We start from the raw sequence: 24877 nt of genomic DNA, 5'->3' as shown, positions 1-24877 counted from the left end.
GCCATTTTAAAATGGTGCCCCGATCTCTGGAGCCCCTGAAGTGACCCCCAGTGCACTATGGGAGAGTCCCCAGTCCCTCAATACCTGTGCAGGGCACCCCCTGCCCGATCACCACAGTGCAAAAATGCCAGCTGTGCATCTTGGCAGTGCCAAGGGAGCACCAGCTATGCCAGGGTGTTACCCTGCCCAAAGGGCATGCCCTCCGATCCCCTGGGCAATCCCAGAGCACCATTCCATCTGGCCCCCATTTGTGGAGACCAGTACTAAGCAGCACTTGCCAGAGGTCTATGAGGCAAAGGAGAGAGATGATAGATCCCACCTCTCAGGTACCTCTGAAACTTACACATTAAAGTGAGACTAGCTGTCTCGCTTTAATATTCAGATTTGCTAAAATGTGATCCCATCCACAATGGGTGGGATTTACATTGAAACGTCTTGCGAAATCGCATTAAATCTCACAAGGTGTTGCGAGCCGGGTAGATCTTGAGATCAGGGTCCCCGGCTTCTATCAGTCATGCAGCACCAGGGCGAGCTGCCATTCGGGCGCAGCATGGCTGTAAAATCACGCCCATTCCATTCGATTTTAAAGCATTACCTCCATCTAAGAAGCTACAGGCTTGCAACAAAATAGACTGAGATAATTGTAATAAAAGCAAAATAATGTAGATACTGTGCTGTCGAAGGATCATTTAGATCTGAAAGGGTAGCTCTGTTTCTCTCCACAGATGCTCCCAGACCTGCTGAGTTTATCCAGCATTTTCCGTTCAGAGATGATTATAAGTTACAATCATATTTTGCCATCGACTGTGACTAATCTTTACAGTTGTGAGACTGGGCATCAGAAGAATGAATGAGACCCAGTGAAAGTGTGTGATGATAAATAACCTTCTTTATTTTAAAACTCACAAAAGGTTTGCAACTGGAATAATTTAATTGAGATCCTCACTCTGAGGATAAGAAAACACACACCTTTTACATACCAAAAGATTGATCATGGGCAGAAAAATGGAACATAGAAATTAAGGCTGTGACATTATAATAAGCATTTAATTCTCAAAATTAGTTATCATACAGTCTTTCTTAAAGGAAAAATTCAAGTGCAATAGTGGGCTATACAACCAAATAAGCATAATTTTCCACCTGTCCTATTGTTAATAAAGTGAGGTGGTGTCCAACTACATCTTTAACTCAGCACCCATTTTTTAATACATCCTTCTATCAATAAATTACCTTTTCCCCTTTTATGCAGAATTGAGTTGATGTTGGGTCAATGAATTTGTTTTTCTCATTTCACTTATTTCTCTTTCACTGTTTCTTCTTTCTTGCTTCTGACTCATGCCATTGCATGAAAATAATTAAGAACCACTTATGGCATTCTAGATATTTTACTGGGCAGGATAAGTTTGAGCACTATAATATCTTGTGTCTGCATCCAGACTAAAGGTAATGCTGAGGTATACCAGATAAGGGCGCTCCAAATATGGGACAACATATTATCAGGGTCATTTGGTTTGTTAATAAGCTGAATTGACTCTTTATTTATTTGAATATGGTTGACGGGCTGTTGATTTTGTTCCTGCCCAACCACCCCCTCCCACCCCATATTATCGGAGTGAGCTTGGAGGTGGGCGTGAACGTGGTAGGGTTGGCACCTGCCCTATTTAACATGCTGTTCCCACCAAAATCACACCTGGCTAGAGACCATTGATTCCTGAGGTAAATGTTGAAATTACCTTAACTCGGATTAAAATTAAGGCTAAAGTTGATTGGGCTGTTGGGTCGAATGCCATTGATTCCATGGTGGCTGAAGGAAATAGGAGAGGTAGTGCGTGTTCATATATTTAATAGCTTCTGAAGGGAGGGACTATGTGGATAGCATAGTGGCACAATGGTTTGCACTGCTGCACTAGCTCCAGGGACCCGGGTTCAATTCCGGCCTCAGGTGACTGTTTGCGTGGAGTTTGCACTTTCTCGCTGTGGGTTTCCTCCGGCTGCTCCTGTTTCCTCCCTTGTCTAAAGATTTTTTTAAAACAAATTTAGTGTACCCAATTCATTTTTTCCCAATTAAAGGGCAATTTATCGTGTTCAATGCATCTATTCTGCACATCTTTGGATTGTGTGGCGGCGGCGGGGGGGGGGGGGGGGGGGGGGGGGGGGGGGGGCGCGAAACCCATGCAAACACGGGGAGAATGCGCAAACTCCACACGAACAGTGACCCGGAGCCGGAATCGAATCTGGGACCTCGGCGCTGTGAGGCAGCAGGTCTAACCCACTGCACCACCATACTGCCCTCCATAGTCCAAAGATGTGCAGGTTAGGTGGATTGGCCATGCTAAATTGCCCCTTACTGTCCAAAAGGTTAGGTGGGGTTACGGAGATGGGCTGCAGATATGGGTTTAAGTTGGGTGTTCTTTCAGTGGGTCAGTGCAGACTCAATGGGCTGAATGGCCTCCTTCTGCAGTGTAAATTTGATGATTCAAATGGAGAGGGGTGGGAAAGTTCTCACGAGACTAATAATGAAGGAGCACAAAAGAAAATCAACCCTGAAGGATTATAGCACAGTGTTCTGCGTGGGTTTCCTCCCACAGTCCAAAGATATGCAAGTTAGGTGTATTGGATATTCTAAAATTGCCCCTTAATGTCCAAAAGGATAGATAGTGTGACCCGGGTGGGGTACTCTTTCAGAGGGTTGGTGCAGACTTGATGGACCGAATGGCCTCCTTCTGCACTGTAGGGATTCTATGATCAATTAAAAAAAAATAATTTATGGGATGTGAATGTCATTAGCATTGCCAAAATGTGTTGCCCATCCTCAGTTGCCCTTGAGTTGCCTTCCGGAACTGCTGCACTTCATCCAATGAAGATATACCTATAGTGCAGTTATAGGAAGGGAGTTCCAGGTTTTTGACATTGAAGAAACAGGAATATTGTTCCACGCGATGATGATATGCGGCTTGAAGGAGAACCTGCAGGTTGTGGTCGTCCGAAGTCTGGCTCTCTTGCCTTCTAAGTGGTAAAATGTGTGGGTTTGGAAAGCTGCTGTTGAGAGAACCTCGGTGGGTTGCTGCAGTGCATCTCGCAGATGGTAAATGAAGTACCACTGTGTGCTTTTAGAGAGGGTAAAGGGAATTAGTGGGTGGGGTGCATTGTTTCAGGATAGGCTGGGCTTAATGGAGTAGGAAGTGTTTTGCTCCCATATGCTTCTCTAATTCCCCCTGTCTCTCTTATTCACCTCCTTTACTGTTTCTATCTCTCTAGCTTCATTACTGATTTTCTTTTCAAAATTATTTTCTTAATTTGTTTTCATTAATTGTTTCACCTCCAATTCTTCCCATAGCACTCTCTCTCCACTTAATTCCTCCAGCAACATTGGGTCACCGTGGTGTTGTTTAGGAATTTCAATGAAACGTGAGAAATTGGATATGATGGCCCCTTGTGAGAATAGCTTGTGTTCAAAATCAGCAAGAACATTTTCCACTCATTGTATTAGTTCAAGGTATTTATGTACTAAAATGAAAACTGAAGTTTCAAGCTGGTATGAGCTCTCTAGTCCTATGCAATTGAAGTAAAACTTAGAATCATAGAATCCCTACAGTGCAGAAGGGAGGCCATTTATCCCATCAAATTTGCACCAACCCTCCAAAGGACCACTCCACCCACATATCCTCCGCCCTATCCTCATAATCCCACCTAACCTCTTTGGACACAAAGGGGCAATTGATCATAACTGAGCATGCATCGGTACTCAGGGGAGGATATCCTGTTTCTCCAACACAAAATGAGTGTTTGTACCGTTAGGCCTTGTATATATTTTTTTACTGTTTTAATAAAAAGATATGGCCAACCCACCTAACCTGCACACTTGTGGCCTTCATACTTATTCTTAATCTCATACGATTCCCTAAAATCAAACGTACCATTTGCCTTAATTGCTTGCTGTACCCACATGTTAACTTTCTTCAATACAGAAGCAAAATACTGTATCTGAAATGCAAACAGAAAATGCTGGAAACACTCAGATGGTGGACGTGAAATTTTAACTCTTTCTCCACATATGCTGCCCGGCCTGCTGAGTATTTCCAGCAGATTGTTTTTATCTTTCCCTTTCTTTGTTGTTGATCTTTATGGATCACTTAACACGATTGGACCGCCTGTTTGGCTGGAATAGCGATGATTTATGCTCGAGCAGTTACAATCCCAACACTCAGGGAGCTGCAACCACCCGGAGCCCAGAGTGTGTGACACTGGTCCAGCCGCTTTACCGTCCGGCACGGCCCCCGAGATGTTCGCCCAGGTACAGCCGTCCCCCCTCTCCCGGCCAGGACTCTGAGGTTCCCCTGGTAAAGATACGGAGCAGCAGCCCGGCTGAGAGTGCCGGGGCCTCTCACTCCCGGAGGCCGGGGGAGGCGGCTCGCTCCCAGTCTGCGACACAGTCTCCTCCTGCTCATTATGAGTTCAGATGTGTTCTGTCAAATCTTCATGTGACTCCTGAATCTTTAAAGAAGGAGGCTGGACTGAGCTGACTCTCCGTGGGTGCCTGATGGGAGTTTGGGGAGTGACTGCTGGAAGCTAGCAGGGTGCTTGTTCTCCCATAGCCTTGCCTTTAAAAAAAAAACACTAACGTGGAGAACAGTGTTCAGGTTGAGCTGGAGTGTCAATTGCATTGCCAAACCAAATGTTAAAAAAATGTTCGGATGCTGCCACTTTTTAATCCTATCGTGACGAAACAGGTGGCAGGCAGTTTGCTGTCGAATTTTGTTTTATAACGCATCCACCAGTGATGTTGAATATTGTTGTATATTCTGGGTGCGCATTAGCACAGTGGTTAGCACAGTTGCTTCACAGCTCCAGGGTCCCAGGTTCAATTCCCAGCTTGGGTCACACTCTGTGCGGAGTCTGCATGTTCTCCCTGTGTCTGTCTGGGTTCCTTCCCTGTGCTCCAGTTTCCTCCTACAGTCTAAAGATGCGCAGGTTAGGTGAATTGGCCATGCTAAATTGCCCTTAGTGTCCAAAAAAGGTTAGCTGGGGTTACGGGGATAGGGTGGAAGTGTGGGGCTTAAATCGGGTGCTCTTTCCAAGGGCTGGTGTGGACACGATGGGCTGAATGGCCTCCGTCTGCACTGTAAATTCTATGATTCTACTACAAATTGTTGTTGAAAAATTACTTTTCTGTCTATTAGGGAATTGACCAATCAGTAATTAATGTTCTCCCAGATTGGGGAATCAGATTTACCTGGTTTCAAATGTGGACATGAAGGCTGTTGTTGGAAGACCTAGTGTTTGGAATGGCAAAGATTGCATCTTAAATGAGGGATACATTATGCTTTGAATAATATTGTCCGACAGCTATTCCTTTCCCAACTTGGTGCTGAGACATTAAGAATGTGGAACACTCTCACCCCATCATTGACCCAACAAAAAGTGAAGAAGAAATCAAACTCTCAGCTTCACAGGACTGGATATCTGGAAGAGATTTGCAGATAGTAATTTTTCCTTAACCAACCATAAAACTTGCATCTATACAGCACCTTTTAATGTAGTAAAGCATCGCAAGGCATTTCACAGTCACGTTGTCAAACAAAATTTGATCCTGAGCCACATAAGATATTTGGGCAGGTGACCAAATGCTTAATCAAAAAGGTTGCTTTTAACAGCACCTTCCAAACCCATGACCACGACCATCTGGAAGGATGAGAGCAGCAGATACATGGGAACATCACCACCTGGAAGTTCCCTCCAAGCCACTCGCCATTCTGGCTTGGAAATATGTTGATGTTCCTTCATTGTATCTGGGTCAAAATCCTGACATCCCTTCCCTAACAGCACTGTGAGTGTACTGAAATGCATGGACTGCAGGAGTTCAAGAAGGCAGCTCAGCACCAGCTTCTCGAGCAATTGGGGATGAGCAATAAATGTTGGCCTAGGCATCCTTTGAATGAATAGGAAAAAGAGCCTTTTGAAGGAGGCAGAGGGAATAGAGTTGAGAGCGAGGGTTCTAGAACTTCACCGTCTCGACAGCTGAATTAATTGTTACCATGATAGAGTGATGTAGAGATAGTGGAGGTAGAAATATAGGGAGGTCTATTTAGAAATCACTTGGACTTTACTTTGTGAAGTTATCACAATTGTTAGTTGAATTACTCCCAGCATATATTCTTTATGAACTAACTTTCACTTGAATGTTTTATCTTTATATATGATTAAACATACATATGGAGAATTTTTCTGGTTCAGCGAAAAACAATGAGGTGGCCCAGTGCAACTTAGTTTGTAGGGTGTGTATCACAATCTATTCGTACCAGTAGCTTGATAGTGTTGTAAAATAGAACCTGTAGCCTGGTAGATACAAAGGAAGCCTTGCATTAAAACCTTTTGAACTGAAACTTTGACAATATGGCATATGGCTTGAGGCCATTGTTGATTTAATAAATTTGTGTCTGTTCTTCACAGAATTCCTTTTACTAGAAAATAGGCAAATTGATGTGACATCATGAGATATTCATGCTTTTGCAACAGTTAATATTTCTGTCTTTTTTATATAGGTTTCATTGCTGTATTTTGCCAGGAGTGCTGAATTGTCAGGGGTTCGTTCTGAGACTATTTCTATACCACAGCAACTAACATCTTTGCAACTGTGGCAGGAAATTGTTAAGAGACATCCAAGGTACAGCATATTAGAAAAAATATTTTTTTTCAGCAGTATTACTTATTTGATCTGGATTTCTTCTGCAGCCTGCAGTGTATATGTGCTGGTTACTTGATGAAGATAAGAGGAGCAATTAAGATTAATATTTGTTGTACAGAGATGACCTGCCAAATTGAAATAACAGGTCTCAGTTGTATTTGGGTCTGTGACCTCTTTAAAACTATTTACTAGGCTTCTCAATCTTCTAAAATCTCCTCCTATAGCTTAGTGTCAGTTTTTCTCTGAGAGTGCTCCTGTGAAACACCTTGGGATGTTTTTTGTGATAAAGGCGCTGTATAAATCAAGTTGTTGATTATATCCCTTACAAACTCCTTAAGTGTATGGAATTCATGTTGTACACTTCAGTACTCGAGACGATGATCTTTCTTTGTGAGAAGAAATACTTCGAACATTTAGCACTCTCGCCTCTGGAATGTCCTGCCAGTGATGTTTTACATTTGGGTGTTTTTTTACTTCTACGTTGTATTTTTAGTACAATGCCACTGACCACTTTCATAGTTGAAGTTTTGTATGCATGTATAAAGATATTTGTAGCATGCTTTGGAATTGAACAGAGAAGCTAGTTCATATTGTTATGATTTACTGATTTTATCATATACCCCCCATCTGATTTTTCTTAACTTTGGAAGGTAGCAAGTCTTGCGTCACTTGACACTCTTTATGGTTTATGGCCAAACGCATTTATTAAATGGTGAACGTACAATTGAACAATAGCAATGACATAATGTAGATTTTACAGCATTTGTTCTGGAAGCTGCTATTAATGGAGTGGGTGGGGGGAGGGGAACTAGAGAGAGGATGGGTTGTTGGAGGCCTTGGGAAGTGGCCACCTGTGTGGGCTAGTTAATGGGAGTGAAGTGGGGGGGTTGCTAGGAGGAAGGGAGAGGTGCTATTGAAGGACAAAATAGGGGGGTTAAAGATGTTGGATATTTATAAGGCGTTGAAGAGAACCCTGGTGGAGGATATTAAGCGTAAATGGGAGGAGGAGCTGGGAGGGGAGGTGGGGGCCGAGACATGGGCGGAGGTCTTGCAGGGGTGAATGTGTCCTTGTCATGTGTGAGGTTAAGCCTCATACAGTTTAAAGTGGTACATATGGCTCCTATGACGGTGGCGAGGATGAGTAGGTTCTTTACGGTGATAGAGGATAGGTGTGGCCATTGCACAGGGGGATGGCACGAGTCACATTCATATGTTCTGGGCGCGTCCGAACCTGAGGGGATTCTGGCAGGGGTTCTCGGACATGGTGTCCGAGGTGCTGGGTGTGGAGGTGGGTCCAAGTCCAGAGGTGGTAATACTTGGGGTGCCAGAAGACCCGGGAGTCCAATGGGTGAGAGAAGCCGATGTCTTGGCTTTTGCCTCCCTGATAGCTGGATTTTGCTTCGATGGCAGAACTGTGAACGACCTGGCAGAATTCCTGAGGCTAGAAAAGGTCAAGTTCGCTCTGCGAGGGTTGGCAGAGTGGTTCACCCAGAGATGGATGCCATTTATTGATTCTTTATGGAGGATTGAGGGGTCAGCAAAGTGGGTTGGGTAAGGGGGTTAAAATGAGGAAGGCGGGTTGTGAGGTGGGGTTGGCGTCAGGGGACAGGTGGGGTGTGATAGTTTATTGAGTTGTCCCATTGTTCTTCTGATTTGTTTTTTGTGTGCGCGTATGTGAAAATGGCTTGAATAAAATATTTTCTAAAAACAAAAAGCACTGCTGCCTCATGGCGCTGAGAACCCAGGTTCGATCCTGGCCCCAGGTCACTGTCCATGTGGAGTTTGCACATTTTCCCTTTTTCTGCGTGGGTCTCACCCCCACAACCCAAGATGTGCAGGATAGGTGGATTGCCCATGCTAAATTGCCACTTAAGGAACAGAAATTTAAATAATACTTGGTCAATTTGTCTGGAGAGACAATAAATACCTTCTGGTGAAGAGAAATGGTTTTAATATTGTATGTATTGCTAAGAATAGTGTTACTTTTTTAGTTAATAAAAACCATTGTTCAGTGTATCATGTTACATTGTTAGGACAGATAAACACTGGAAGTCAACATAACATAACCGCCACTATGTAGCTATAGAAAAGCGGTATTTTTGTGACATTTTGTGAAATGTTGAAACATTGCATGATTTTATTCCTTTTATATTCTGTTTTACAGAATGCTCAGCATGTAGTCGCACACAAGAAGCCATATTTTGTTCTTGTCCTGACTTTTATGGAAGTCATTAATGCTGCCACATTCTGTCTGTGCAATGCATATTGTTTAAAAAAATATATTTTTATTGAAATATTTGCAAAATTTTTATAACAAAACACAAAAAGAACAATGGGCATTAAACATTAACATAGTGCAAAAATAGATGTTTCCCCGAACGGCTCTGTCTTCACAGACATCGAGAATAACAGAAAAACAAACAAACACAACACTCCGGGAGAACCCTAACATTGATCCTCTTAAGGCAAACTTTATTTTCTCAAGGCTGAGAAACCCAGCCATGTCACTATCCCAGGTCTCTACACTTGGGGGCTTCGAGTCCCTCCACAATAACAGAATCAGTCTCCGGGCTATCAGGGAGGCAAAGGCCAAAACGTCGGCCTCTTTCACTCCCTGAACTCCCGGGTCTTCCGACACTCCAAAGATCGCCACCTCTGGATTCGGCACCACCTGAGCTCATAGCACCTTGGACATTGCCCTGGCAAACCCCCGCCAGCACACTTCAAGCTTCGGCATGCCCAGAACATATGAACATGGTTTGCTGGGCTTCCCGCACACCTCGCACATCTGTCTTCTACCCCGAAAAACTTGCTCATCCTCGCCACTGTCATGTGTGCCTGGTGAACCACTTTAAACTGTATGAGACTAAGCCTGGCACATGATGAGGAGGAATTAACCCTACTTAGGGCTTCCGCCCATAGTTCCGGCTCTAACTCCTCCTACCACTTGCCTTTGAACTACTCCACCGTGGTTTCCTCCGCCTCCAACAGCTCCTGGTAGATATCCAACACCTTCCCCTCCCCCACTCAGGTACCGGACACTATATCTTGTATCCCCCGTGGCGGCAGCAGCGGAAAGGCCACCACCTGCTTCCTCAGGATGGTTCGCACTTGTAAATACCTAAAGCCGTTCCCTGGCGGCAATTTAAGCTTGTCCTCCAGTGCCTGCAGGCTGGGAAAGCTCCCATCTATAAACAGGTCACCCATCCTTCTAATACCCGCCCTCTGCCAGCTCTGGAACCCGTCGTCCATCCTACCCGGCAGGAACCTGTGGTTATTACATTCCAGACCGACGCTCCCTCCACCCTCTTGTGTCTCCTCTACTGCCTTCGGATCTTCAGTGTTGCCACCATCACGAACCTGTGGAGTAATGGGCTGGCAAGAATGGGAGAGGAGCCGTTCCCAGCACTCCCAAACTGGTGCCTTTGCATGACGCCGCCTCCAACTGTTCCCATGCTGACCCCTCCCCCAATACCTACTTCCTGATCATGGCAGTGTTGGCCGCCCAGTAGTAGTTGCAAAAGTTTGGCAGTACCAGCCCACCCTCTCCCCGACTGTGTTCCAGAACCACTCTCTTCACTCGCGGGTTCTTATTCGCCCACAGAAATCCTGAGATGATCTTATTAGGCCTTGGGGATGAAATTCGGAAGGTACTGGAATACAAATAAGAACCTGGGGAGGACCTTCATTTTCACGGTCTGTACCCTCCCCGCCAGTGACAGCGGAAGGTGCAATGCATATTGGCGGAGTAGCTTGCCTGTTGCCACTCCAATTGATGAAATACCTTGATTACAGAAAGTATTTCATTTAGCTACCTTGTCAAGAATTGGCTAAATTTGCTGAGTGAAGTGGTCAGATTGCAGTGACTCAAACTGCTTTAGTTGGGAGGCCTAGAACCATATTTGGAGGGTATTATTGACCGTTAATAGGAAAAGTTGGGAAAATCTAGTTTAATGCAATGAAATTATTTTGTACTAATTATTAAACATCACATATATAATCAATTTTCCCTTTCTTACCTGGTCCACAGGCTTGGTACCATAAGGGATCACGTCATTCTTGCTGTTCGTCAGGAATACGTCATCTTGGGTGATCAGCTTTTGTTCCTCCATCCAGGCGACGAGATCGCAGTCATCCCCCCGATCAGTGGGGGCTAGCTCCTGGCTTACATATGCAGGTATTTCCAGTTTCTCCTCAAATATTACTTCAGGTGCAGGAGGGCGCACGTTAAAATTCCTGATGGAATCTTTAATTTTAGCAAGGTCCGCTGATTCATTTGATGACTGCCTTTTAAATTTTCCCTTTCGTTTGTTCACATTTGGCTTTGTATCTTTATTATATGGAGCCATGCTTATTGTTTTGTAGTTTCACTGTAATCATAAAACAAGACCAAAATGAACATGTATTTTTGTAAGGCAACAAATGCTAACAGTATAGGTTAGTTATTGGGAGAGGGGAATGGATCTGGCAGATGTAATTTCTGGGAAATGGAATGCTTTACACTATTTGTGATCCAGCAGCTGTGAAGGAACAATGATACATTTCCAAGTTAGGATTGTGAATGACTTGGAGGGAAACTTCCAGGTGGTGGTGTTCTCATGTTAGTACTTGGTGCCATCTTGGATGGAGATTCAAGTTGTATCTATACCCTTTCAATAATGATTATAACCTTCAATTTGTAAAGTTTTGTTGATGGCATTGGTGTGCTTCTCCAGTCATAATTAGACACTGCTATAGTATTCATAGCCAAAGGCTGCTGGCTGATGTGACTTGGTACTTGATAAGGATTTCCTCCATAGTCTTAGAAAAATTATTCACGGGATGTCGGTGTTGCTGGCTAGGCCAGCATTTATTGCCCATCCTTGACTGCCCTTGAGAAGGTGGTGGTGAGCGGCCTCTTTAACTGTTGCAGTCCATGTGGTGCAGGTCCACCTACAGTGCTATTGGGGAGTGAATTTGGATCCACGAGCAGTGAAGGAACAGTGATATATTTCCAAGTCAGGATGGTGAATGACTCGAAGGGGAATTCCAGGTGGTGATGTTCTCATGTGGCTATTGCCCATGTTATTCTAAATAGTAGCAGTCGTGGGTTTAGAAACTGCTGTCGAAGAAGCCTTGGTAAGTTTCTGCCATGTATCTTGTAGATGGTACACATGGATGCTACTGTGTACGGTGGTGGAGGGAGTGAATGTTTGTGGATGGTGGGGCCAATCAAGCGGGCAGCTTTGTCCTGGATGGTGTTCAGCTTCTTAAGTGTTGTTGAAGCTGCACTCATTCAGGAAAGTGGAGAGTATTCCATCACACTCCTGACTTATGCCTTGAACAGGCTTCGGTGAGTCAGAAAATGAGTTAACTGATGCAGGGTTCCTAGCCTCTGATCTGCTCTTGCAGTCACAGCATATTTATGGCTTATCCATCAGTTTCTAGTCAATGGTAACCCCCAGGATGTTGATGGGTGGGATTTGGCAATGGCAATACGATGGGCGTAGTTAGATTCTCTCTTGGTGGAGGTAGTCATTGCCTGGCACTTGAGTGGTGTGAATGTTACTTGCCACTTGTCAGCTCAAGCTTGGATATTGTCCAGGTCTTGCTGCATTTGGACATTGCCTGTTTCTACCAGGAAATTTTCACAGGAGGTGCACAATGAGTGCAATTGATGATCACATTTTTCCTTAATTGAGTCCTTGGAGGGTTTGGGGATTAGGGCTTGTGGAAGATTGTTCTCTTGTTCTTCTCCTGAATTGTCTTGGGTGTGGGAGGGTGGTGGGGGGGGGGGGGGGGGGGGGGGTGGGTATGTGGAGAAAGGAGTTGGCAAAGGAAACACGTTGGGCTGTATATAGTTGGTTATGAACCTTTTGCTTAGTCACTCTTGGGCTTAATGTACTGCTTAGAGATATTTAATTGCTCATTCAAAATTTACAGTCTTGTCAACCTATGGACATTTTTTTTGTTCTGAAAACTGCCAATCTTGCAATTGTGGCCAATTGGGAGGCACCATAATCTCAATTGTTTGCCATGTAACTGAAATGCCATTAATACTGAAAGGCATCTTGGTAGTTCCAAGAGTAGTCTTTTCTCAGAAGCTATGATAACCAAACCTGGTGCTAAATTATACTCAGACTGGTCTTCGAAGTGGGAATACAGTATTATTTCAGCGTGCTCCCAAGTTGTTCACTGTGGGATATTTTCTTTGATCATGACTTTTCACTATGTTAATACTCCAATGGTAAGAAACTTCTTTTCTTATTTTGCAAGCCACAAAACTCTCAGGATGGTTTGTTAAAGTAAGTAAAATAATGAATTTACATGACAACATCCTACAATGTCATTGCTATTTCTGTGAGACTCTCTGCTCTGATCTGCTTAAAACTGTCAACTTGAAGAAAATTAATAATTCAGTTTAATTCAGTTAACTGGAGGTGTCTGAAATTTATAGATACCTTTGCATTGTTTAATCCTTTATATGTTTTGAATTGAATTTAAATCTGGTGAAGTCTTTCTAATGTTCTATAAAAACCCTCTTCCTTTGCTTTTGACTGACTGATACTGAAACCGCGACTTGCAGATTTATTTCCAATAATGGATTTTTTTGGAAATTTAGAGAAAATAAGTAGGACCAAGTGATACAGTGACTACAATTAAATATATATAACTACTGTACTGAAAGTGTTAGAAGACAAAAGTTGTACCAAAGAGTGGAAAAGGAGCAGAAAGATTGATTGAAAAGGTTTTTAAAAAATTAATGCGTAATACTAGAGTATAATGTGCAGTAACACTTCTGCCATTTTAAGATAGTATCCAGTTCACTGAGAAAAACCACAGTAGGTCTACTGAAAGGTGTATGATTATGAAGCAGAGCATACTCACAATTGTATGAATGGATCCAACCAAAATCTTTACCCACTTTTTCATTACATAATGCAAAGCTTTCTGCTTCAACTCTAGCATGTTGTGTATCATCAGTATTGTGTGATTTTACATTTATGTTTGTTTTAAATAAGTCAAGTAGGCCTTGACTTATTTGATTTACAGCTTCCCTTCACTACTATTACTGCAATCATCCTCCTTCCTACATGTGTTTCTTTCTTTCCCTCAGTCTTTCTTTTCACGAACAAATCTGCCTTGAAGGACCTTGTGTCAAATTTCAAATTGGATTAGCTGTTCATATTGGGCAATGGGGAGGGGAAAGTTGTATAGTGGGGCATTTTCTCACATTTTTCAGTCTGTCTTAATACCAAATATTGTTACGATTGCATATACCATGTTGGTTTCACAGTAAAGCTCCCTCAATGTTTTGAGAATACAGAAACAAATATTCCACTTCTGTAGACTACAATGATGCTTCTAATTCACATTTATGCGCTCTTGTTGTTTGAGTGAACAGGAAGTAATGTTAAATTATAAATGTGTGAATTAATACATAAGATTGTGTTGGTCTCTGATCCACTAGGCATTGGATTTGATTTGTTAATTATTTTTCTTGGGACTCAATTTTCTGATCTATGCTGGATTACAAGCTGAAAAAGTAATAAACGGCATCTCATTTCCATCTAATTGTTGTGCAGTTTCCTTCCTCTTTTGAGAAGTCTGAGAGGTGAAGAGCTGACTCCTACCTCATAAAATGAATAATTTCCTACTTGTGCAGTTAGTGAGGACAAGGCTATTACAACTGTATGCTTTCAAGTCACTGCTATCTCCTGAGCAGGACCTGGGACTGAAAAGTGTTTATTCCAATGCTCTCCTCACAGGCCCGCCTCTAAAGATTGAGCTCTGCCATCCATATCCTAACTTAACAAATTCCATCCATCTCCCCGTGTGCTAATTGACCTACATTGGTTCCCAGTCTGCTGCACCTCAGTTTGAAAGTTCTCACCCTTGTTTTTGAATCCTTCTATATCTTCACCTGGTCCCATTTTTGTAACTTCCTCCAGCCCTACAATCCTCAAGATCTCTGTGTTCCTCCAATTCTGGCATCCTGCTTGCCGCTAATTATCATCAGGGGCCGGTTTAGCTCATTTGGCTGGACAGCTGATTCATGATGCAGAGTGAGGCCAGCAGCGTAGGTTCAATTTCCATGCCGGCTGAGGTTATTTGTGAAGGCCTGTCTGCTCAACCTTGCTCCTTGTCTGAGATATGGTGATCCGCAGGTTAAATCATCAGCTGTCAGCTCTCCCCCTCAAAGGAGAAAGCAGCCTATGGTCATCTGGGACTATGGCGATGTTACCTCCTAATTATCATCGTTCCACCATTGCTGGCTATACATTAGTTGCCTTGGCCTAGTTGCCTTGACCGAAGCTCTGGAATTCCCTCCCTTTTTGAATTAGATGTAGGATATCATTTATGCTGGAAAGTATTTTCCATTAATGTCTCCTCTCATTATTTATTTGCTTGTGTGTTATTTTTTCTTCTTTTACTACAAGTTAGATGCCAAAATGAAGTCGTAAACTTAAAAAGAGAATGTTTGGATTACTTTGATTTGCTCAAATAGGCTGGTGCAAAAGTGTCTTGAAAGACAATAATTGATTTATAGAGACTACCCAATTGGTCTGATAGATAGTTATCACCAGCAGATAGACTTTCTTTGTGTTTCCTTTCTGCAGTGACCATGTATAAATTGGAAGACAAGCCGAAGGATTTGATAAAAGTGACATATGAGAAGCTTTCCACAGATGAAGTTGCAGAATCAGTGAAATCTCCATCTTGTGGAGCAGTGTCTTTGTTTATTGGTAAGTTGTTAAGTTGTCCAACTAGCAGTCACACATAATATAATCAATGGCACACTTTTTCTAGGGACCATTTAAAATACCCAATTATATATTTTTATTGAATGGAGATGATGGATTGATGGTTCAAATTTTCAGTAAGTATTTTAGTTAACAATATTCGTGTGTAAGGTAATCTAGTGGTTATATTATTGAACCAGATATCCAGGAATTATGAGTTCAAATCCCAGCATATTGAGTTGTGAAATTGAATTCAATTAATATGACTTGTGGGCTGGTTTTATGAGAAATATTATCATGAAAACTGCCAGATCATTGTCATAGAACGTGGACATAGAATTTACAGTGCCGAAGGAGGCCACTCGCCCCACTGCACCTGAACCGGCCCCCCGGAAAGAGCACCCCATTCAAGCCCACGCAGCCATACCCTTTGGACACTAAAGGGAAATTTAACATGGTCAATCCAACTAACCTGCACATTTTTGAACTGTCGGAGGAAACCGGAGCACCTGGAGCAAACGCTGGGAGAAGGTGCAGACTCCGCACTGACAGTGACCCAAGCCGGGAATCGAACCTGGGACCCTGGAGCTGCGAAGCAACTCTGCTACCGTGCCACCCCGTAATATCCTGCAGGGAGGGAGTAAGCCTGTGTGTGACTCTTTGTACCCTAGCAAGCCAATACAAAATTCATAAGAAGGAAGACATTGGACCGATTCAGATTCACAATTCCCAAGCATTCATAGAAGCCCCACAGTACAGAAGGAAGCCATTCAGCCCATCAAGTCTGTACCGGCCCATTCTCATACTCGATCCCCGTAACTCCACCTAACCTTTTGACGGAAATTTAGCGTGACCAATCCACCTAACCTGCACATCTTTGGACTTTGGGAGGAAACCGGAGCACCTGGAGGAAACCCACGCAGCATGGGGAAAATGTGCAAGCTCCACACAGTCACTGGAGTTTGGAATCGAACCTGCGTCTCTGGCGCTGTGAGCCGGTAGTATACATAGATTTACAGTGCAGAAGGAGGCCATTCAGCCCATCGAGTCTGCACAGGCTCTTGGAAAGAGCACCCTACCCCCTACCCAAGGTCAACACCTCCACCCTATCCCCATAACCCAGTAACCCCACCCAACACTAAGGGCAATTTTGGACACTAAGGGCAATTTATCATGGCCAATCTACCTAACCCGCACATCTTTGGACTGTGGGAGGAAACCGGAGCACCCGGAGGAAACCCACGCACACACGGGGAGGATGTGCAGACTCCGCACAGACAGTGACCCAAGCCGGAATCGAACCTGGGACCCTGGAGCTGTGAAGCGATTGTGCTATCCACAATGCTACCGTGATTCCCTCTGATTCCCTGGGAGACACCCACGAGTGTCATTCTGGAGACCAACACCAAGCAGCCGCCACCCAAGGTTTCCAAGGCCAACCACTGTGCCACCGTGCTGTCCATGGTTTCGAAATAATGAAAAGATCTCCTTATCAGATCTAGATTTTGGTACCAAATACAGAAAACCTTTTCACAAGCTGATCCATCAGCACTCCGACTTGGTTGTTCGGTGGCACTATTAATAAAGTTGGTTGACTCCCGAGTAGCTGCTAGACTCAGTCGTCTACGTAGTGATAGAACCAGAATGAGGAAGTAACTGATCTTATCTTTAACACTACGTGGCACAGACGGATCTGTTATCATGGAATTAGTAGGAGTTACTGTAAGCCCATATGAGGATAATGTTTCATTTCCACAATGATATTTTTCATCAAGTAGTGTGACACTACAGCTGTGCTACTTGAGACAGACTAGTGACAGATTCAGTAACCCAAAAGTAGGTAGCTGTGAGGTACTTGTGAGCTATCATTACTATATCACAGACAGACATAGCCCACACTCCTTTGATCACGCCTTTGATCAATATTAAACCAAAGACCATCCTTGTTTTATGGAATTAAGAAAATGACACAGTATATGAGGAGGTAATTTAGCCCATGGTACCTGTGTCAGCTGAATGAGAGATCCAATTCATTCCACTTCCTTCACCTTTCCCTAGAGCGTTGCAAATGCTTCAATGCAAATTTTCTCCATTTATGTATTTATCCAATTTCCGTTTTGAAAGTTATTGAATCTGTTTCCGCCACTGGAAATTTCAATTGGAATGGAGAAGAAGCAGCAGCTGAAGCCTACAGAATGAGCTACCGACCAGGTGAAGCTACCTAGATTTCAAAGCCTTGATTTAAAAATTCTCACCATGGTGTTTAAATCCCCCCATGTACTCAGTCCTCTGGCCTTACAGCCCCTTGAAATCACTGCTTTTCTCCAAATCTGGCCTCTTTCACCATCATTGATGGCCAGTCTTCAGCTATCTTGGCCCTAAACTCTGGAGTTTCCTCCTTGCACCTCTCTGCCTTTAGCTCGCTCCTATTTTAAGTGTTCAAGCTATTGATCACTTGTCCTAATAACAGCTCCTTTGGGGCTCCGATTTTGTCTGACAATACGTTTTGGGATGTTTGTACTGCATTTAAACATGCTATATAAATATCAGTTGTTGTTGCATGTTAAATACAAGAGGCAGTAGGCTAAGACAAAATAAACCAATTTTATATCTGACAAATCAGACCAATTATTTCTAACTCTACCATGTTTAGTCAAGAATACTGGTGAGCAGCCAGTCATGTAACAGGAGAAAGCAGCTTCGTGTACATTTCCATCTCGACCATCTTGGAGCCTAATATTTGATTACAAGAGATGAGGCTGAAACATTTGCAAGTGTCTTAATGTTGTGTGGGTAATCCACACATCTTCCTTCAGAATTCCCCATCATAGATGCCTCTGCCTGGATAATTGGTTCACTCCACATTGGACGAAGAAGCCACTGAGTATGTGTGGCACATAATAAAAGTTTATGGTCCTGGAAATAGAACTCCCTACCGTGCAAAAAGAGGCCATTCGGCCCATTGATATTCCGAAAAAACACCCGACCTAGGCCCACATCCCCACCTAACCGTTTGGACACTAGGGGGTAATTTAGCATGGCCAATCCACTTAACCTGCACATCTTTGGACTGTGGGAGGAAACTGGAGCACCCGGATGAAACCCATGCAGATATGGGAAGAACGTGCAAACTCCACACAGTTGGAAACCTGGATGCTCCCTAGCTAAGCTGTTTCAGTGCAGCTATGAAACTCCTCGGACAGTGTGCAAGATTATCAACCTATGCTGTATCCACAGAAAACAGGATTAATGTAATCCAGTCAGCCATGTCCTGATCTGGAAAACATTATTATTATTAATAAGGGCGTGATTCAACAGGGCAAAAACAGAGTCCCGTTTTGGGTGCGTTTAGTGGGGGTGTTTCTCCGCGACTGCAGAGCCAAGAACGGCCCCGCTATTCAACGGCACTTTGATTTTTTTTTGGCCTCAGCAGGAAGCAACCCAACAAGACCGCACTTAAATCATTTCCTGAACTGACCAGCTCAGTCACCCCAGTGCAGGAAGAGTACTCGTGGATCAGGCGCCAATTTTAAAGGCTGCCCGATCTTTCAACCCCACCCCCTCCCCCAATCACTGCCGGGGTGCCTGGGTGGCAGTGCCTAGGTGCGAGCAGAAGTACCAGGGTACCACCCTGCCTAGAGCCCGACCACCCAGGGGTCTCTAATAGCCGGGGGACCTCCCCCCACCCCGGGCCAGGTGCCTGGTCCATGTCTGTGTGGATCTGTGCTAAACAGCATCCTGGCGAGGTCTCCTAGGCGCATCCTGGGAGTCGGGAGAATCTGGTGAAGTGTAGTTTCAAGCCACCTGTAGCCACCTGTACAGCAAGTATTCCTGAGTACTAACTGTATTTAAAAGTAGATTGAGATCTGAGATGGTTCTGTTTGAGTGGAAGTAAAGATAGCAATTAAAGGTTATTGTGTCACTGTATTGATGAGCATTGTTTAAGGGATAGTTGGAAGCTATTTCCTTGTGTGATAATACTGTGATTGTAATAAAGTTTATTTTAATATACCTTAATCCTATGTTGCATGAAATCACTCCTGGAGGGGAATATCCTTTCCTCATAATCTTACAAAATTAAAATTAAAATATTGCGGTTTCAGACTAGTATCCGAGCCACTGTTGGGGTGTGGCCCAGGATCGTAATAAATTGAACATGAGTTCATCAAAAAAACATGCGATTCTTTGAAAGTGTAAAACACTGTTATAAATGTAATCAGCTTCCAGTTTTCTACTTAAATATTATTTAATGTCCTATATCGCTCATGATTTTTTGCTTTTCTGAATCATTTTATTTTTAATAAATCTGGACAGTAATTTGAATTAACAAGAGATGTGGTGAATATTAGGCTTTTGGGTTCCTGGATCCAATTTACTTCAGATATTTTTGATTTCTTTATTACATATTACTCTTGTAGAACTGAGACGTTAATCCTGCCTTCACACACTACAGATGTTGCTGAGCATGTTGAGTGTTTCCAGCTTTCGTTATAAGTGAGAATTGGCAATCATCCGATCTCTGATCTTTTCCCATTGCAGCTTGTTGATATTCTTGCATCAGGTACAATCTGTAGTTTAGAAAATGTCTGGTCTAGCCCTGGCTTCTGCCATTTCTCAGAAATAACCGGATAACAACTTTATTTTCCTCCATCTTTTGTAAGGTGCGTGCTTCTTAAACAGTACATTCTAGTACATCAAGGCTAAGACCTATGCACTAACTGGGTCTCTGCTAAATTTCTATCATGTAGTATTAATTTCCTCAAACGCTGTTCCTCTGACTTTGACCTCTTTTCCCACCCTATAAACTTTCTCTACTCTTTTACCATTCAGTCATGGGATTTAAATGTTGCTGACAAGGCCAGCAGTTATATTACCCTTGTGAAGCTGATTATGAGCCACCACCTTGAACCACTAGACCTTGAACCACTAGACAATGTGGTGAACATCCTATCACAGTGCTGTTCGGGAGGGAGCTCCATAACTTTGACCCAACAACACCAAAGGAACGGCAATATCTTTTAAAGTCGGGTTGATGTGTGACTTGGAGGGGAACTTGTAGGTGGTGTTTGCTGCCATTGTTTTTTTAGGTGATCTCGGTCACAAGTTTGGGAGGTGCTGTCAAAAACACCCTGGAGTGTTGCTGCGTTGCATCTTGTAGATGGTACACACTGCAGACATAGTGCACTAGTAGTGAATGTTTAAGATGGAGGATAGGGTGAAAATCAACCTAGCTGCTTTGTCCTGAATTGTGTTGAGCTCCTCAAGTCGTGTTATAACCATACTCATCCAGGCAAGTGGAGAGTTTATATCAGACTTCTGACTTGTATCCTGTAGGCTTTGCAGAGGAGATGAATCACCGACTACACAGTACCCAGCCTCTGAACTGTTCTTGTAGCCACATTTATGTGGTTGATCCAATTCAATTTCTGGTCCGTGGTAAGCCCAGGATGTTGATGTTAGACATTCAACGATGGTAATGCCATTGAATGTCAAGCTGAAGTCATTACAATTTCTCTTGTTTGGAGATGATCATGTGTGGCGTCAATATAAGTTGCCACTTAGCAGCTCCAACCCGAATGCTGTCCAGATCTTGCTGTATGTGGAGATGGGGTGCTTCATCTGGAAATTTGTAAATGGAACTGAACACTCTGCAATCTTCAAACATTATCACGCCCAATCTTAGAACATAAGAACTAGGAGCAGGAGTACGCCATCTGGCCCCTCGAGCCTGCTCCGCAATTCAATGAGATCATGGCTGATCTTTTTTGTACTCCGCTCCATTTTCCGGCCTGAACACCATAACCCTTAATTCCTTTATTCTTCAAAAAAACTATATCTTTATCTTAAAAACATTTAATGAAGGAGCCTCAACTGCTTCACTGGGCAAGGAATTCCATAGATTCACAACCCTTTGAATGAAGAAGTTCCTCTTGAGCTTAGTCCTAAATCTACTTCCACTTATTTTGAGGCTATGCCCCCTAGTTCTCCTTTCACTTGCCAGTGGAAACAACCTGCCCGCATCTATCCTATCTATTCCCTTCATAATTTTATATGTTTCTATAAGATTCCCCCCCCCCCCCCATCCTCCTAAATTCCAATGAGCACAGTTCCAGTCTACTCAACTTCTCCTCGTAATCCAATCCCTTCAGATCTGGGATTAACCTAGTGAATCTCCTCTGCACACTCTCCAGCGCCAGTATGTCCTTTCTCAGGTAAGGAGACCAAAACTGAACACAATACTCCAGTTGTGGCCTCACTAACACCTTATACAGTTGCAACATAACCTCCCTAGTCTTAAACTCCATCCCTCTAGCAATGAAGGACAAAACTCCATTTGACTTCTTAATTACCTGTTGCACCTGTAAACCAACTTTTTGTGACTTATGCACCAGCACACCCAGGTCTTTCTGCACAGTGGCACGTTTTAATATTTTATCATTTAAATAACAATCCCTTCTGCTATTATTCCTACCAAAATGGATAACCTCACATTTCTCAACATTGTATTCCATCTGCCATATCCTAGCCCATTCACTTAACCTATCCAAATCCCTCTGCAGACTTCCAGTATCCTCTGCACGTTTTGCTTTACCACTCAGCTTAGTGTCATCTCCAAACTTGGACACATTGCCCTTGGTCCCCAACTCCAAATCATCTATGTAAATTGTGAACAATTGTGGGCTCGACACTGATCCCTGAGGGACACCACTAACTACTGATTGCCAACCAGAGAAACACCCATTAATCCCCACTCTTTGCTTTCTATTAATTAACCAATCCTCTATCCATGCTACTACTTTACCCTTAATGCCATGCAGCTTTATCTTCTGCAGCAATCTTTTGTGTGGCACCTTGTCAAAAGCTTTCTGGAAACCCAGATGTACCACATCCATTGGCTCCCCGTTATCTACCGCACTGGTAATGTCCTCAAAAAATTCCACTAAATTAGTTAGGCACGACCAGCCCTTTATGAACCCATGCTGCGTCTGCCCAATGGGACAATTTCCATCCAGATGCTTCGCTATTTCTTCCTTGATGATAGATTCCAGCATCTTCCCTACTACCAAAGTTAAGCTAACTGACCTATAATTACCTGCTTTCTGCCTACCTCCTTTTTTAAACAGTGGTGTCACGTTTGCTAATTTTCAATCCGCTGGGACCACCCCAGAGTCTAGTGAGTTTTGGTAAATTATCACTAGTGCATTTGCAATTTCCCTAGCCATCTCTTTTAGCACTCTGGGATACATTCCATTAGGGCCAGGAGACCTGTCTACCTTTAGCCCCATTAGCTTGCCCATCACAACTTCCTTAGTGATAACAATCATCTCAAGGTCCTCACCTGTAATAGCCTCATTTCCATCAGTCACTGGCATGTTATTTGTGTCTTCCACTGAATTACCTGAGCATTCAGGTAAAGTACACTTATGTTGGCTTTTATACTTCTGTTTTGAATTTTAACACCTTGACCAGTAACCTCTCCTAAGTTATTTTTCCTCTTAACGTTTCTCCTAATTTTCCTTGTCGTTGAATCCATATCTTCATGTAACAACCTGCCGCTTTGCTTTCCATTTATGTTTTTACTTCCCGTTATATTCCTTTTAGTATTACTGGGACTATTCACTGAGCTCCCCTCAGTCACTGTACGTTGTACTGTCGCCCTTTTTGATTTTTGACTATGGCTTCTCTGCCTTGCACTTTCCCCCTTACTGCCTTTTGTTTCTGCCCTTGTTTTACTACCTTCCGACTTCCTGCATCATTTCCCATCCTCCTGCCACGTTAGTTTAAACACTCCCCAACCACTGTAGCAAATAGCCCCCCTAGGACATCAGTTCCAGTCCTGCCCAGGTGTCGACCGTCCAGTTTGTACAGGTCCCACCTCCCCAGAACCGTCCCAATGCCCGAAGAATCTGAAACCTTCCCCCGACACCATCCCTTCAGCCATGTATTCATCCTATATATCCTGTCATTTCTGCTCTGACTAGCACGTAGCACCGGTAGTAATCCTGAGATCACTATCTTCAAGGTCCGATTTCTTAACTTCCTTCCTAACTCCTTGTATTCTGCTTTTAGGGCCTCATCCCTTTTTTTTTTACCTATGTCGTTTGTACCGATGTGTACCACGACCACTGGCTGTTCACCCTCCCCCTCCAAAATGTTCTGTACCCGCTCCGAGAGATCCTTGACCCTAGCACCAGGAAGGCAACATACCATCCTGGAGTCTCGTTTGCGGCCACAGAAATGCCTGTCTATCTTATATGGAAGAAAAGTCATTGAAACAACTGAAGATGTTTCGGCTTAAGATATTACCTGAGGAACTCCTGCAGTGATGTTCTGGGGCAGAAATGATCAGTTTCCAATACCACAACTTTCTTTGTTTGTGCTAGGTAACTCCAATCAGTGGAGATATTTACTCCAGTTCCCACTGACTCCAATTTTACTTGGGTTGTAAGATGGCACACTTGGTCAATTTCTGCCTTCATGCCAAGGGTGGCCACTCTCACCTCATGCCTGGATCTCAGCTCTTTTTCTGTGTTTGGACTAAGGCTGTAAAGGGGTCTAGAACCAAATGATTGCCTCAGAATCCAAACTGAGCATAGATAGCCAGGTTATTGTATCATAAATGTCACTTAGTAGTATGATACTGTTCATCACTTTACTGATCGAGAGTAGACTGTTGGGGTGTTAATTGGTTAAATTGGATTTCTAATGCTTTTTGAGGACTGGACATATCTGGGCAATTTTGTTGGGTGAATAGCAGTGTTGTTGATGCACTGGACCAGCTGTCTAGAATCATGACCAATTCTGGAAAACTGGTCTTCAGCACTGTAGCTGGGATGTTGTCAGGGCCCATAGACTTTGCTGGAAGCAGGGCGCTTACCCACTTTGTTTATCAAAATTCTACTAATATAATCGCATGGCACCCACTGTTGCTATAGCGGAGGTATTTCACAGGACTTCTCTCTCCCTACTACTTGATAATGAAAATCCGAGGCTTGTTATAAAACCTTGGTTTCTGGAACAAACAAATGCTTCTTTCGGGTAACTAAAGGCTGTTTATTTCACAGATCTGTCCCCTCACAGCACATTCTTCAGGAAATCACATGGTCTCCCCTCTCATATGTTTCAGTCTTGTTTTTTTCTCTTTCATCTTTAAACCCCTTGTTCATAACTTCCAAGTTACCTTTCCCAGAATATAAAAATCTTTCTTGTTTTTGTGGCCACTACTTCAGTGAAATCTAAACTTAACAGCATTGCTTTATTCATTTATGTTCTTTGCCAGTTTTAAACTTGCCCTTTATTTTTCTTTGATATTTAACAAGTAAACACAAACAAGCCTTATTTATCTCCCCATGAAATTGCCATACATATTTTTTGTTTGTATCCCATCTCAGCTTTGCTTATCTCCACTCCAAACTGCTTGTTTTTACACCTAACCCTTTGATGAGTTAAACCTTGCAATCTGACTGTC

The 24877-nt window shown here is 43.2% G+C and overlaps 2 protein-coding genes across 7 annotated transcripts in view; both read left to right on the top strand.

Annotated features, from left to right (window-relative positions):
* The first annotated feature begins 4214 nt into the window (after positions 1-4214).
* On the top strand, positions 4215-15398 carry LOC119962792 (molybdopterin synthase sulfur carrier subunit). Of its 4 annotated transcripts, none has more exons than XM_038790885.1 (5): positions 4215-4294; positions 6543-6664; positions 10716-10862; positions 12941-12969; positions 15286-15398. In XM_038790885.1, exons 1-3 carry the CDS (start codon positions 4283-4285, stop codon positions 10840-10842), a joined length of 261 nt encoding a protein of 86 aa, XP_038646813.1. In that variant the 5' UTR covers positions 4215-4282; the 3' UTR covers positions 10843-10862; positions 12941-12969; positions 15286-15398. The 4 variants fall into 4 exon arrangements, with proteins under 4 accessions (XP_038646813.1, XP_038646812.1, XP_038646810.1 ...); XM_038790884.1 differs by lacking the exon at positions 4215-4294 and adding an exon at positions 4600-4730; XM_038790882.1 differs by lacking the exon at positions 4215-4294 and adding an exon at positions 5806-6275.
* The window catches only part of LOC119962791 (molybdopterin synthase catalytic subunit), a 73662-nt gene continuing 55352 nt past the window's right edge, over positions 6568-24877 (top strand). Inside the window, exons 1-3 of one of the 3 annotated variants that reach the window (XM_038790880.1) lie at positions 6590-6664; positions 10716-10862; positions 15286-15411. In XM_038790880.1, coding sequence (XP_038646808.1) covers positions 15291-15411 — 121 coding nt within the window. In that variant the 5' untranslated portion in view covers positions 6590-6664; positions 10716-10862; positions 15286-15290. Of the gene's footprint in view, positions 6665-10715; positions 10863-12934; positions 12970-15285; positions 15412-24877 lie in introns of those variants that run through there. The other 2 variants (XM_038790881.1, XM_038790879.1) reach the window with 2 other exon arrangements.

This window comes from Scyliorhinus canicula, chromosome 3, assembly GCF_902713615.1.
Source record: "Scyliorhinus canicula chromosome 3, sScyCan1.1, whole genome shotgun sequence".
NCBI classification, from domain to species: Eukaryota; Metazoa; Chordata; class Chondrichthyes; order Carcharhiniformes; family Scyliorhinidae; genus Scyliorhinus; species Scyliorhinus canicula.
This window is presented reverse-complemented; position numbering and strand designations above follow the sequence as displayed.